Here is a 14,976-nt window from a genome sequence, read left to right as displayed (position 1 = left end):
TTGCCCACATGTTTATTTTTTATTTATTGAAAGCAGTAACTCCTGTCAATGTACTCTGAACATTTCATGATTCAAGAAGCAAGAAAATGTATTCAAAATAGCTTCTGACGTTTCATAATTGTATTTTCATAAATGGTCATTTTTTTCAATTTCCTGAGAAGTTTCTGTTTTTCTTTATATAAGAGGTTTACATCAGACAGCGATGATTTGGGAGATACTGCTAGGCTACACTATTAGCCAGATAGTGGAGGATCTAGGGTACACTTCAATGATTCATCATACACACTCACCAACACACACACACATACCTTCAGACTCCAGGGGGCATGATAATGTCATCTATCTTCCTCTGTCTGGCGGCTTACTATCACACCTAGCCTTAACTAGAAACACTGTGAAAGTGTTCAACTGTATTATCTGATGCAAAAGGGAACACAAACACATGCACACACACCATGGTTAGAGTTGGGTATCTCTAGCCTGTAGCTAGCAGCAAATGGGACAAACGGTTTGAATGAAGACTTAATAGCTTTTTCAGAGACGGGTTGCAGCCCCGGCGAGGGCTTTAAATTCCTGGGCTTGGTAAAGTCATCAGAGAGCGAGAGAGAGAGAGAGAGAGAGAGAGAGAGAAGGGGAGAGAGAGAGAGAGCGAGAGAGAGAGCCCTGTTTATAAGCCAGGTGTGGCTTTCCTAGGCCCAGCCACAGACCTCGACTCACACGTACACCCACAAAGGACAAAATGGCCTCTGTGTCACTCAGTATCCCATTCTCCAAGGCTTCATCAAATCCAGTGTTGTACAATCCTACTGTACCCCTGCGACATTCGAGGACAAGAGATGAGAAGGACAGGATAAGAAGGCCACAGAGCATCATCAAGCATTCAAATAGTTCTGCTTCAGTCAGATAGTGTACTCCTCAATGCCTTTTATGCTCGCTTCGGGGCAAGCAACACTAAAGCATGCATGAGAGCACCAGCTGTTCTGGATCACTGTGCGATAATGCTTTTGGTAGTCGATGTGAACAAAACCTTTAAACAGGTCAACAAAACCGCTGGGCCAGATGGATTACCAAGACGTGTACTCAAAGCATGTTCGGACCAACTGTTAAGTGTCTCCACTGACATTTTCAACCTCTCTCTGACCTGGTCTGTAATACCCCCCCCCCCACTTGTACACAGATGCTACTCTCTGTTTGTTTGTTATCTATGCATAGTCACTTCGCCCCCACCTACATGTACAGATTACCTCAACTAGCCTGTACCCCCGCACCCCTCGGTACCGCTGCCCCCTGTATATAGTCTTGTTATTGTTACTCTTATTGTGTTACTTTTTATTATTACTATTTATTTTAGTTTCACGGTAAAGTCTACACTTGTTGTATTCGGCGCATGTGACAAATAAAGTTTGATTTGATTTGAGATAGGGTCATACAGTATCTTCCCTAGGCAGTTGATAGGCTTGCTTTGTAGTAATCATCAAATAGTCACCTGGTTAGCGTGGGCGACTTACGATCCCACACCCACCTGGTTTAGATAAAGGAGTTTTGATCACACTGTACACCCACCTGGTTTAGATAAAGGAGTTTTGATCATACTGTACACCCACCTGGTTTAGATAAAGGAGTTTTGATCACACTGTACACCCACCTGGTTTAGATAAAGGAGTTTTGATCATACTGTACACCCACCTGGTTTAGATTAAGGAGTTTTGATCATACTGTACACCCACCTGGTTTTGATAAAGGCGATTTGATCATACTGTACACCCACCTGTTTTAGATAAAGGAGTTTTGATCATACTGTACACCCACCTGGTTAAATAAAGGAGTTTTGATCATACTGTACACCCATCTGGTTTAGATAAAGGAGTTTTTATCATACTGTACACCCACCTGGTTTAGATAAAGGAGTTTTTATCATACTGTACACCCACCTGGTTTAGATAAAGGAGTTTTGATCATACTGTACACCCACCTGGTTTAGATAAAGGAGTTTTGATCATACTGTACACCCACCTGGTTTAGATAAAGGAGTTTTGATCATACTGTACACCCACCTGGTTTAGATAAAGGAGTTTTGATCATACTGTACACCCACCTGGTTTAGATAAAGGAGTTTTGATCATACTGTACACCCACCTGGTTTAGATAAAGGAGTTTTGATCATACTGCACACCCACCTGGTTTAGATAAAGGAGTTTTTATCATACTGCACACCCACCTGGTTTAGATAAAGGAGTTTTGATCATACTGTACACCCACCTGGTTTAGATAAAGGAGTTTTGATCATACTGTACACCCACCTGGTTTAGATAAAGGAGTTTTGATCATACTGTACACCCACCTGGTTTAGATAAAGGAGTTTTGATCATACTGTACACCCACCTGGTTTAGATAAAGTAGTTTTGATCATACTGTATACCCACCTGGTTTAGATAAAGGAGTTTTGATCATACTGTACACCCACCTGGTTTAGATTAAGGAGTTTTGATCATACTGTACACCCACCTGGTTTTGATAAAGGAGTTTTGATCATACTGTACACCCACCTGGTTTAGATAAAGGAGTTTTGATCATACTGTACACCCACCTGGTTTAGATAAAGGAGTTTTGATCATACTGTACACCCACCTGGTTTTGATAAAGGAGTTTTGATCATACTGTACACCCACCTGGTTTAGATAAAGGAGTTTTGATCATACTGTACACCCACCTGGTTTAGATAAAGGAGTTTTGATCATACTGTACACCCACCTGGTTTAGATAAAGGAGTTTTATCATACTGTACACCCACCTGGTTTAGATAAAGGAGTTTTGATCATACTGTACACCCACCTGGTTTAGATAAAGGAGTTTTGATCATACTGTACACCCACCTGGTTTAGATAAAGGAGTTTTGATCATACTGTACACCCACCTAGTTGAAGTGAATGGGTTTAGCCTGGGTTTAATAAATGGGTTTCACCTGGTTGAAGTGAATGGGTTTAGCCTGGTTTAAATAAGTGGGTTTCACCTGGTTGAAGTGAATGGGTTTAGCCTGGTTTAAATAAATGGGTTTCACCTGGTTGAAGTGAATGGGTTTAGCCTGGTTTAAATAAGTGGGTTTCACCTGGTTGAAGTGAATGGGTTTAGCCTGGTTTAAATAAGTGGGTTTCACCTGGTTGAAGTGAAAAGGGTTTTGCCTGGTAATAGCCCTTGACACTCGTACCCATGTATACAAGTTGAAACTGGCAGGTTTGGCCACTGATAAGCGCCTAAACGCAGTGGCTGTACAATAACATGCTATACATGACGTCAGAGCTCTGGGCGTCACACTGCTGTGTGGGATTTGACTGACAGCCGCTCTGAGCTTGAGCATCACTCGCGACAAGAAGTTGCCCACATCCCTCCAGCTAATTGAGCAACTTCAAAAAAAAATATATAATAATACCATTTTTTTTTTTAAATGTTGTCCGAGTAAGGGAAATGAGGGAAATGACGAGGACTAGAGACGTTGAGGATTATAATAAACACCCGTCCAAACGTGCACTTCACATTTCTATATCATAAAAGTCATGTAATATACAGTGTCAGTGCTTATGATCACTATGTTTGATGTACAATTACTAGATGACATGGCATTATACCCTGGGTTGTCCTGAACAGAATGAGCCTGTTTGTTGTAATTGTGAAGAAGATTTGGCGCGGACCACACAACTGAATGAACCCATTACTCCATTCCATGCTCCCCAAATCTGCTTCCCTGAATTGCCTTGTGAAAGCCTAACACTGTAAGATCGTATTTTATAATTTCGCTAGTCATGTTGGCTATAGAACAAGCTTTCAAATGATTCCCATTTGACCTAGAATGCGATTTATAATGGACCATTTTTGGATTGTGGGAATGCAGGGATGCAGGGCCGTGTTCCAAACCAAACAACTACAAGTGTGCTTGCTCTAGTTCCTCAAGGGCACAGCTAGGAGAGGTCAAAAACGCTCTTTGTAGTTGAAGACTTTTCTTTGAGTCATAAAAGTGCATGGAAATAACTTAGGAACTGTGCCCACTTTGGAGAGGTGGGTGGTCACTTTGAAACAGCAATTAGACCTTCCACTCAAACCCGTGTAATTGTTTTGTCTTATGTTGCACCTACCCCACATTTTCCAAGAATATTCTCATCATGTTACTGAATGTATCCAGTGTACTTTTAGATTTCATTTTCAACTAAATGTGGAAAAAAGTACAGTAAATGTAAAATGCACATAAAATCAACAGTTTAATGTTTGGATTCAGTCTTGTGTCAGGTGAACTGTTGTCTTCTCATTTTACGTCTAATAATTTCCCCATAATCTCCAAACTGGTCCATTTTAATTGCTACCATAGTTTTGCATGTGCTCATATTTCTTCTATAAGAAACGTTTCAATTGAGCCCGATCCATATAGGCCATTTCCCTTGAGTATTAAGGGTTATTAATAGCTGGGTCTCACCTGGTTGAAGTGAATGGGTTTAGCCTGGTATTATTAAGTGACTCTCACCTGGTTGAAGTGAATGGGTTTAGCCTGGTATTATTAATTGACTCTCACCTGGTTGAAGTGAATGGGTTTAGCCTGGTATTATTAAGTGACTCACCTGGTTGAAGTGAATGGATTTAGCCTGGTATTATTAAGTGACTCTCACCTGGTTGAAGTGAATGGGTTTAGCCTGGTATTATTAAGCGGGTCTCACCTGGTTGAAGTTGATGGGCTTGTCCCTGCGTCCGGTCTGTACCAGTAGTTTGTAGGCCAGGACCCCGTCATCTGAACCATTCCTGTAGCTGCTCTGTGTGATCCGACCCGCCTCCCAGTCCTGATCAAACGCTGCCTGCAGACCTGTAGACACACAACCACAACGCAACCATTTCACAACCATACGTCACAACACACAAAACAACCATAACATAACCAAACATCATAAACCCCCCCCCTCCCAAAAAAACATACATCACAGCATACTAAACACAACACCACTTCTCTCTTCAAAAAATGTAGTTGAACACACAAAACACATGACCACATCAAAAGCATGTTCCACATTCCCCACCAAGACCAACAGACCTCTAAACGTGTTCCATTCAAACTGAAAAACAGCACAACACTCTATTTATTTTTAAAGAAGATCAAAACTCTACCACACATCCAAAAACGGGCCATGTTTTCCACAACAACCGGTGGGCACGACCGCATTCTTCAAGAGAACTTCTAAAAGCAGACTACGGTCAAAAGGACCGCAAGGCCTTGACCGCACTCTTCAAACAGCGAACAGAGACAGCGCAGCACTCTGTCCCCCGGAGCAGAGCACCACAACGGAACATGAGCAGTAGCCAGACCGTTGAAGAAGTCATTAGGAGCATGACCAGTCGGTTTCTAACGGACACAAACCAAACACAGCACAACAACATGTGAAGTCTCTCTTCCGGGATATCGACATACCTTCCTCGGCGGGGCTCTGGCCTGTGGAGATATTGACTACATACAGACATACAAGACAGTAATTGCCTCTTCTTCTCTTTTTGTCTCACAACTACACTGCAAGACCTCGAACCGGACACACACAACAACAACAACGCCAGCAGCGTTCTCTTTCTGTATGGCTGGGGGTTGCTTAGTGTGCTTGTGTCTGCTTGAACTTGAATCTCAGCACAAAGTGCTGAACGTGTTAAATCTCTTCCAAACGGCGATGTGAGACTAGTAATCCAGGGCCTGTTAGTCAAATGTGTTTCAGTTTTAGTCCCACACACTGAGTGGGATAATGGTTGTCTAATTACACACATTTCTCCCCCGCGTACTTTATGAGACCTCACTTAAACGCCTTAAAAGACGCTGGTACATGGTACATACTGTGCTGGTTAGTGCATTGTACAAGAGCAGGACAAACTCAGTATCCAACTCCGACAAGCTTTCAGGTAGAACAGGCCGAGAATATACCTCTCCACCTCTGTTTCTTAACTTCTTTCCGTCATGCTCTCTATCGCTACCTCTCAATTACTAATTGTTTCATTGCTCTCTCTCTTTTCTGTGTTTCTCTCCTCTTGGCCTCCTGCACTCCCCTCTCCGTTCCCCCTGGCCGGTAGCCTGTTTCTGGGATAGTGTTTTTGGGTCTCCCCTTGCTCGCTGTCTGGGTCCAATTTGTCCAGCCATCTCACTGAGCAATATTAAACACAGCTCTCCGCAACCCACCCACTCTGCAGCTCCCCGCCCAGCCACACACGCGCGCCGCGCGCCACACGCTACACATTCAAGCACACACATACAAACGTGTGGAAGGTCGCGGACCTAGATGAACACACGCGGAAATGTACAAGCACGTCAACCCGCAGCGCATCACCAGCGGTGTCCAGCTGTTGTTTACAGGCTTAGGTCTACGTGATTCCTGTTGCTGGAAAACAGCCGCAGCTCATGAGGATGCCTGTAGAACATGACAGCTCAAAAGTGCACGGTGCAAGCCTGTGTGTTTGTGTGCAGGTACAGTGCATTCGGAAAGTATTCAGACCCCCTTGACTTAGTCCCACATTTTGTGACGTTACAGCCTTGTTCTAAAATGGATTCAATTGTGTATTTTTTCTCCTTATCAATCTACACGCAATACCCCACATCCTGCAAATATACTCCAAATCAAACAACTGAAATATTACATTTACGTACATAAGTATTCAGACCCTTTACTCTGTACTTTGTTAAAGCCCCTTTGGCAGTGATTATAGCCTCGAGTCTTCTTGGGTATGAATCTGCAAGCTTGGCACACCTGTATTTGGGGAGTTTCTCCCATTCTTCTCTGCAGATCCTCTCAAGCTCTGTCAGCTTCGATGGGGAGCGTCACTGCACAGCTATATTCAGTTCTCTCCAGAGATGTTTGATTGGGTTCAAGTCCTGTCTTTGGCGGGGCCACTCAAGGACATTCAGAGACTTGTCCCAAAGCCACTCCTGTGTTGTCTTGGCTGTGTGTTTAGGATCATTGTCCTGTTGGAAGATGAACCTTCACCCCCAGTCGGAGGTCCTGAGCGCTCTGGAGCAGGTTTTCATCAAGGATCACTCTGTACTTTGCTCCGTTCATCTTTCCCTCAATCCTGACTAGTCTCCCAGTCCCTGCCGCTGAAAAACATCCCCACAGCATGATGCTGCCACCACTATGCTTCTCTGTAGGGATGGTGCCAGGTTTCCTCCAGATGTGACGCTTGGCATTCAGGCCAAAGAGTTCAATCTTGGTTTCATCAGATCAGAGAATCTTGTTTCTCATGGTCTGAGAGTCTTTTATGTGCCTTTTGGCAAACTCCAAGCGGGCTGTCATGTGCCTTTTACTGAGAAGTGGTTTCCGTCTGGCCACTCTACCATAAAGGCCGGATTGGTGGAGTGCTGCAGAGATGGTTGCTCTTCTGGAAGTTTCTCCCATCTCCACAGAGGAACTCTGGAGCTCTGTCAGAGTGACCACCGGGTTCTTGGTCACCTCCCTGACCAAGGCCCTTCTCCCTCGATTGCTCAGTTTGGCTGGGTGGCCAGCTCTAGGAAGAGTCTTGGTGGTTGCAAACTTCTTCCATTTAAGAATGATGGAGGCCACTGTGTTCTTGGGGACTTTCAATTCTACAGAAATGTTTTGGTACCCTTCCCCAGATCTGTGCCTCAACACAATCCTGTCTCTGAGCTCTACGGACAATTCCTTTGACCTCATGGCATGGTTTTTGCTCTGACATGCACTGTCAACAGTGTGTGCCTTTCCAAATCATGTCCAATCAATTGAATTTCCCAAGTGGACTCCAATCAAGTTGTAGAAACATCTCAAGGACGATCAATGGAAACAGGATGGACCTGAGCTCAATTTCGAGTCTCATGGGAAAGGGTCTGAATACATACGTATGTAAATAAGGTATTTCTGTTTTTTGTTTTACAATAAATTTGAAAACATTTCTAAAAACCCGTTTTTTTATAGGGTATTGTGTGCAGATTGTTAAAATACATTTTGAGAGAAAACTTCTTTTTTTTAAATCCATTTTGAAATATGTCTGTAACGTAACAAAACGTGGAAAAAGTGAAGGGGTCTGAATACTTTCCTAATGCACCGTACAGTACATGTGTATTGTATATGCCTCACCTTGCAGCCAGTCCCTGAAGTAGTGGAGCCACATGAGTGGCAGCTGGCCGTTGTCCTCCCTCAGTACGTAGCGGATCGTGTTGAAGCGACAGTGCAGCTGGTAGAGCAGGGGCTGGGCCTGGGAGTACTCCGCCCGCTGGGTCACCACGTACATGTTGTAGAAGGAGAAGAACTTGAACTGGGCCCCGATGAAGTCGTACTCGCTGGTCTCCCTGGGAACGATGTCGGTCAGCTCCAGCCCGTCCCGTACCCGTGTGGTCCCGTACAGACTGACCCCCAGCAGGACCAGGAACAGTAGGATGACTACCACCTGAAGAGAGGGAGGGAGGGACGGAGGGAGGAGGGGGGAGATAAGTACACAGCACGCCGAACATGGGTGGCCCTTTACAGACCGAAACCCAACGGCCACAGAAACATCCCACGTTCCAAAGTGAACTAGAGTGGAGTGTTGACATGGGCCCCGGTCAAAATAAGCGCACTATGTAGGGAACATGGTGCCATTTGGGACGAAGTCAAGAACACGTAAATACCGCTGGCAGGACCTGCTTTACTCTCCCAGTTTAGTCACCCATCTCAACACTCCAGCCAGCATAATGTAGTGTCTGTCTGACCACAGACTGAGTCAATCAGGTCAGGAGGTCAGTTTAAGGGCCCACCCAGGAGAGAAGACAGACCACAGATTGAAAGCCAGGTCTACCCCCGCTGTAAGATATTTGACTACTAGAACGTACTCTAACTTACTACTGAAGCTCTGTGGTGAGATAGGTCTGACTCAGCAGGCTCTGCGAGTTAGCCACCGCTGGGGAGGAACGCAGGCGCGCGCGCACACACACACACACACACACACACACAGAGAGAGACTGACCTTGGTGGTGGGCTGCAGTAGGAAGGGGGCGTAGTGTTTCTCTGCGAAGGAGGCCAGGGTCCATCGGGAGCAGGGGGGCTCCAGACAGCGCAGCCCCAGAGAGGCCTCTCCAAACTGGGACAGCAGATCCCTGGTGGAGCTGGCACTCTCCCCCGACACACACACCCCCTCCCCCGCCTGGGGGGAGACAGGGGGAACACCAGAGGAGGACGGGGGAGGAGGGAACGGGACTGAGCCGGAACCACGCCCACCGTTGTTGTTGTTCAGGTTGCCGTGACTACTGCTACTCCCACTCCGGCTGTGATGGTTGCTATGGTGGTTGTTGTTGCCATGAACACCGTGACTGGCGTTGGGGTTGTTGGCGGGGCCGGTGGCTGCGGGTGTAAACGGTTGTACGGAGATCTGGGACCTGGGTTCGGCCGTAGTGTAGAAGGCCTGAGTCCTGGGGTCGTACTCTGTCCTCAGCTGGACGGTAGACTGCATGGTGATCTGAGTCTGCTGGGAGAAACCATGGCTGCTGTAGGAGGGAGGGGGGGTGCGGAAGGTGGTAGGAGGGGGGCTGTAGTGACTGCCGTCTGCTCCATCCAGGTAAGCCTGGGGCTCGATCTGGATCACCCTGTTAGCACACGGGCTGGAGAGACACAGACAGACAGAGAGTTAGCACACAGGCTGGGGGACAGACAGACAGACAGAGAGTTAGCACACAGGCTGGGAGACAGACAGACAGACAGACAGACAGACAGACAGACAGACAGACAGACAGACAGACAGACAGACAGACAGACAGACAGACAGACAGAGAGTTAGCACACAGGCTGTGGGACAGACAGACAGACAGACAGACAGACAGACAGACAGAAAGACAGACAGACAGACAGACAGACAGACAGACAGACAGACAGACAGACAGACAGACAGACAGACAGACAGACAGACAGACAGACAGACAGACAGACAGACAGACAGACAGACAGACAGACAGACATAGGCTGGGGGACAGACAGACACAGACAGACAGACAGACAGACAGACAGACAGACAGACAGACAGAGAGACAGCACACAGGCTGGGGGACAGACAGCCAGCCAGACAGACAGACAGACAGACAGAGAGTTAGCACACAGGCTGGGGGACAGACAGACAGACAGATAGAGAGTTAACAGACAGGCTGTGGGACAGACAGACAGACAGACAGACAGACAGACAGACAGACAGACAGACAGACAGACAGACAGACAGACAGACAGACAGACAGACAGACAGACAGACAGATAGAGAGTTAACACACAGGCTGTGGGACAGACAGACAGACAGACAGACAGACAGACAGACAGACAGACAGACAGACAGACAGACAGACAGGCAAACAGACAGAGAGTTAGCACACAGGCTGGGCGACAGACAGCTAGCAGTGGCGCTGGAGATGTTTGGTATATGTGCGCGTGTGTACTTCTGGGAGTGTATTGACTGTGTGTTATGGAGCTGAACATGCACAGACAGGCAGGTGATGTGTAACAAAGAGAGAGAAGGATAAACAGACAGACAGAGAGCACACTCTAAACAGTAATTAAAGGATCAGTTAGGGAAGTTGAGGTAGAGATACACTCAGCTGTAATCACATGGAAAAATACGACACACCTTTATGAACCCCAGGGTGGGGAGAGATATACAGTGTGTGTGTGTGTGTGTAGAGTTTATGTGTGTGTGTGTGTTACCTGTAGAAGCAGCAGAAGATGTCAAAGCGCCGGTCCTCTCTGCGATACAGGTCCATACTGAGGATGGCAGGGAAGATGAGCAGTACCATGGCAAAGTTAAACACCACCACCACCGCAGCCTGGCCGGGGAGAACACACACACACACACACACACACACACACACACGCACACGCACACGCACACACACACACACACACACACGCACACGCGCACACACGCACACACACTCACACACACACACACACACAGGGAACAATTGGTTAACTTATCAGGCTGCCATGAGTTGGGAGGGGGTAGTTTATAGAGTTCCTACAGGGGTCTACACGGAATATGCAAACCAAGCTGACGAAGCGTAGCGCAGTGTCACTTCTCGTCACAAAAAGGGCGGCTCCTTATAGCGTGCTCGGGCACTACCGTGTCACGTGAAAATCGTGAACGCGTCCTATCATACTTTCCGTGACCGTGGGGGCAGTATTGTGTCGGCAATGAAGCTTGCTTCCTTGATCTGATCTATGGGCTATAGGTTATCGCATGAAATCAGACTATTTTGCATTGATAAGCAAATATAATATCAGCAACTGTTCAAACAATAAACCAAACCACATTATAGCCTTATTAGAATCCAAAAGGTTATTTTGTTTAGAAGTGATAACTAGTCATTTCAGGCAACTGGTAAAAACAGCTTCAAGACATGTGCTCTTTCTCCACGACTAAAACATGATGATATTCTATTTTTAGCTGATATGGGAGTGAAACAGCATTGAAACAGCATATGAAACTGGGATAATATCGTACTTGGACAAGCAAGTATACGAATATTTGCCAGGGCATATTATTTCATTATAAATCTGATTATTTCACAAGGAGATGAGGGAAGCCAATCAACTTCAAAATCACTTAAAACACCCAGATCAAATCAAATCAAATTGTATTGGTCACATGCGCTGAATACAACAGATGTAGACCTTACTGTGAAATGCTTACTTATGAGCCCTTAACCAACAATGCAAAAATATTTACTAAATAAAGTAAAGTACAAAGTAACACAATAAAATAACAACAAAGGGGTTATATACAGGGGGCACCGGTGCCGAGTCAATGTGCGGGGGTACAGGTTAGTCCAGGTCATGTGTACATGTAGGTAGGGGTAAAGTGACTATGCATAGATAATAAACAGCATGTAGCAGCAGGGTAAAAACAATGGGCGGGGGTACAGGTTAGTCCAGGTCATGTGTACATGTAGGTAGGGGTAAAGTGACTATGCATAGATAATAAACAGCATGTAGCAGCAGGGTAAAAACAATGGGCGGGGGTACAGGTTAGTCCAGGTCATGTGTACATGTAGGTAGGGGTAAAGTGACTATGCATAGATAATAAACAGCATGTAGCAGCAGGGTAAAAACAATGGGCGGGGGTACAGGTTAGTCCAGGTCATGTGTACATGTAGGTAGGGGTAAAGTGACTATGCATAGATAATAAACAGCATGTAGCAGCAGGGTAAAAACAATGGGCGGGGGTACAGGTTAGTCCAGGTCATGTGTACATGTAGGTAGGGGTAAAGTGACTATGCATAGATAATAAACAGCATGTAGCAGCAGGGTAAAAACAAAAGTAAACAGTAAATAGCATGGAAAGCCGTTTGATGAATTGTTCAGCAGTCTTATGGCTTGAGGGTAGAAGGTAGTAAGGAGCCTTTTTGGAACAAGACTTGGCCCTCCGGTACCGATTGCCGTGCGGTAGCAGAGAGAAGAATCTATAACTTGGGTGACTGGAGTCGTTGACAATTTTTTTGTCTTTCCTCTGACACCGCCTATTATATAGGTCCTGTATTGTAGGAAGCTTGGCCACGGTGATGTACTGGGCCGTATGCAGTACCCTCTGTAGCGCCTTACGGTCAGATGCCGAGCAGTTGCCATACCAGGTGGTGATGCAACCGGTCAGGATGCTCTCGATGGTGCAGCTGTAGAACTTTTTAAGGATCTGGGGACCCATGCTGTCTTGGTTTAGTTTGACATTAAATAAGCAGCCTATTTTGCATTGATAACCAAACATAATCTTAGAGACTGTTCAAACAATAAACCAAACAACGTTGTAGCCTTATAGAATCACCCCAAAATGTAAGTGATTATTATTCTAGGTTCAAACTGATAGCCATGTGCTTTTTTCTTCTTGAAAAAATAATATTTTTGCTGATATGGGAGAAAATACACTGAAACAGCATATCAAATTAGGATAGTCTTGTAGGTTACACTGGCAAGTATAAGACTATTTGGAGATGTGAGAAGCTAAAAGGCTAGCTAGCTTGCAGTGTTTAGCCAATTTGCAAGCAAGGGAAGACAACAAGAGAAGACACTCTACAACAAATAAGTAGACAACAAGAAAATACAAGGATCCACCCAAAAAGGTATTTTGTTTAGAAGTAACAACTAGTGATTACAGGCTATTGTGAAATGGTAGAACCTACTGTAGCCAACTAGCTAGTCATGTACTTTTTTCTCCATGACCAAAACATGAAGCACTATTTTTAGATGATATGGGAATGAATACGCAAGCAGCTTATCAAATCGGGATAATGGGTTAAGTTATACTAGTATAAGAGTATTTGCCGGGTATATTATTTTATTATAAATCTGATTACCACACTGCACACTGCCCTAACCCATCTGGACAAGAGGAATACCTATGTGAGAGCTCGGCATTCAACACCATAGTACCCTCCAAGCTCGCCATCAAGCTCGAGACCCTGGGTCTCGACCCCGCCCTGTGCAACTGGGTACTGGACTTCCTGACGGGCCGCCCCCAGGTGGTGAGGGTAGGCAACAACATCTCCTCCCCGCTGATCCTCAACACTGGGGCCCCACAAGGGTGCGTTCTGAGCCCTCTCCTGTACTCCCTGTTCACCCACGACTGCGTGGCCACGCACGCCTCCAACTCAATCATCAAGTTTGCGGACGACACAACAGTGGTAGGCTTGATTACCAACAACGACGAGACGGCCTACAGGGAGGAGGTGAGGGTCCTCGGAGTGTGGTGTCAGGAAAATAACCTCACACTCAACGTCAACAAAACTAAGGAGATGATTGTGGACTTCAGGAAACAGCAGAGGGAACACCCCCCTATCCACATCGATGGAACAGTAGTGGAGAGGATAGTAAGTTTTAAGTTCCTCGGCATACACATCACAGACAAACTGAATTGGTCCACTCACACAGACAGCATCGTGAAGAAGGCGCAGCAGCGCCTCTTCAACCTCAGGGGGCTGAAGAAATTCGGCTTGTCACCAAAAGCACTCACAAACTTCTACAGATGCACAATCGAGAGCATCCTGGCGGGCTGTATCACCGCCTGGTACGGCAACTGCTCCGCCCTCAACCGTAAGGCTCTCCAGAGGGTAGTGAGGTCTGCACAACGCATCACCGGGGGCAAACTACCTGCCCTCCAGGACACCTACACCACCCGATGTTACAGGAAGGCCATAAAGATCATCAAGGACATCAACCACCCGAGCCACTGCCTGTTCACCCCGCTGTCATCCAGAAGGCGAGGTCAGTACAGGTGCATCAAAGCTGGGACCGAGAGACTGAAAAACAGCTTCTACCTCAAGGCCATCAGACTGTTAAACAGCCACCACTCATCGACTGCATCCTTATGTAATACATGTATCACTAGCCACTTTAACTATGCCACTTGGTTTACATACTTAACTCATATGTATATACTGTACTCGATACCATCTACTGTATCTTGCCTATGCTGCTCTGTACCATCACTCATTCATATATCCTTATGTACATATTCTTTATCCCCTTACACTGTGTATAAGACAGTAGTTTTGGAATTGTTAGTTAGATTACTTGTTGGTTATTACTGCATTGTCGGAACTAGAAGCACAAGCATTTCGCTACACTCGCATTAACATCTGCTAACCATGTGTATGTGACAAATAAAATTTGATTTGATTTTTGATTTGATTATTTCACATGGCGATGTGGGAAGCTAAAATGGCTAGCTAGCTAGCTTGCTATGTTTTAGCCAGGATAAAACCAGCTACTAAGGCTGCCAGCTAGCTACTACTAGCGAGGGAAGGCGACTCTTCCTTCTTCCTAAAGACAAAAATACAAGACTTTGCGTTTGGCTCCTTGTGAATGGGAGTGGGACTGGAGAGAATATCGTGTTACAAAAGGTGTCACCTACTCCAAAAATACATTTTTACCTGGCTAAAAGAGAAATAATACAATATCTATTGTTTACAGGAAACTAACTCCGCAAATTTAGATGAGGACTCCAGTCACCCAAGTT

At 45.7% G+C, this 14,976-nt stretch overlaps 1 protein-coding gene across 2 annotated transcripts in view; it reads right to left on the bottom strand.

Annotated features, from left to right (window-relative positions):
• ptch1 (patched 1) overlaps positions 1-14,976 on the bottom strand; it is an 81,069-nt gene that overhangs the window by 22,829 nt on the left and 43,264 nt on the right. For both annotated transcript variants that reach the window (XM_042320719.1, XM_042320718.1), the window contains exons 13-16: positions 10,677-10,795; positions 8,962-9,592; positions 8,097-8,406; positions 4,701-4,843 (exon numbers count right to left, since the gene is read on the bottom strand). In XM_042320719.1, the coding sequence (XP_042176653.1) occupies positions 4,701-4,843; positions 8,097-8,406; positions 8,962-9,592; positions 10,677-10,795 (1,203 nt within the window). The remainder of the gene's footprint in view (positions 1-4,700; positions 4,844-8,096; positions 8,407-8,961; positions 9,593-10,676; positions 10,796-14,976) is intronic.

This window comes from Oncorhynchus tshawytscha, linkage group LG04, assembly GCF_018296145.1.
Source record: "Oncorhynchus tshawytscha isolate Ot180627B linkage group LG04, Otsh_v2.0, whole genome shotgun sequence".
NCBI classification, from domain to species: domain Eukaryota; kingdom Metazoa; phylum Chordata; class Actinopteri; order Salmoniformes; family Salmonidae; genus Oncorhynchus; species Oncorhynchus tshawytscha.
The sequence above is the reverse complement of the archived record's forward strand: the minus strand, read 5'-3'. Positions and strand labels throughout refer to the sequence as shown.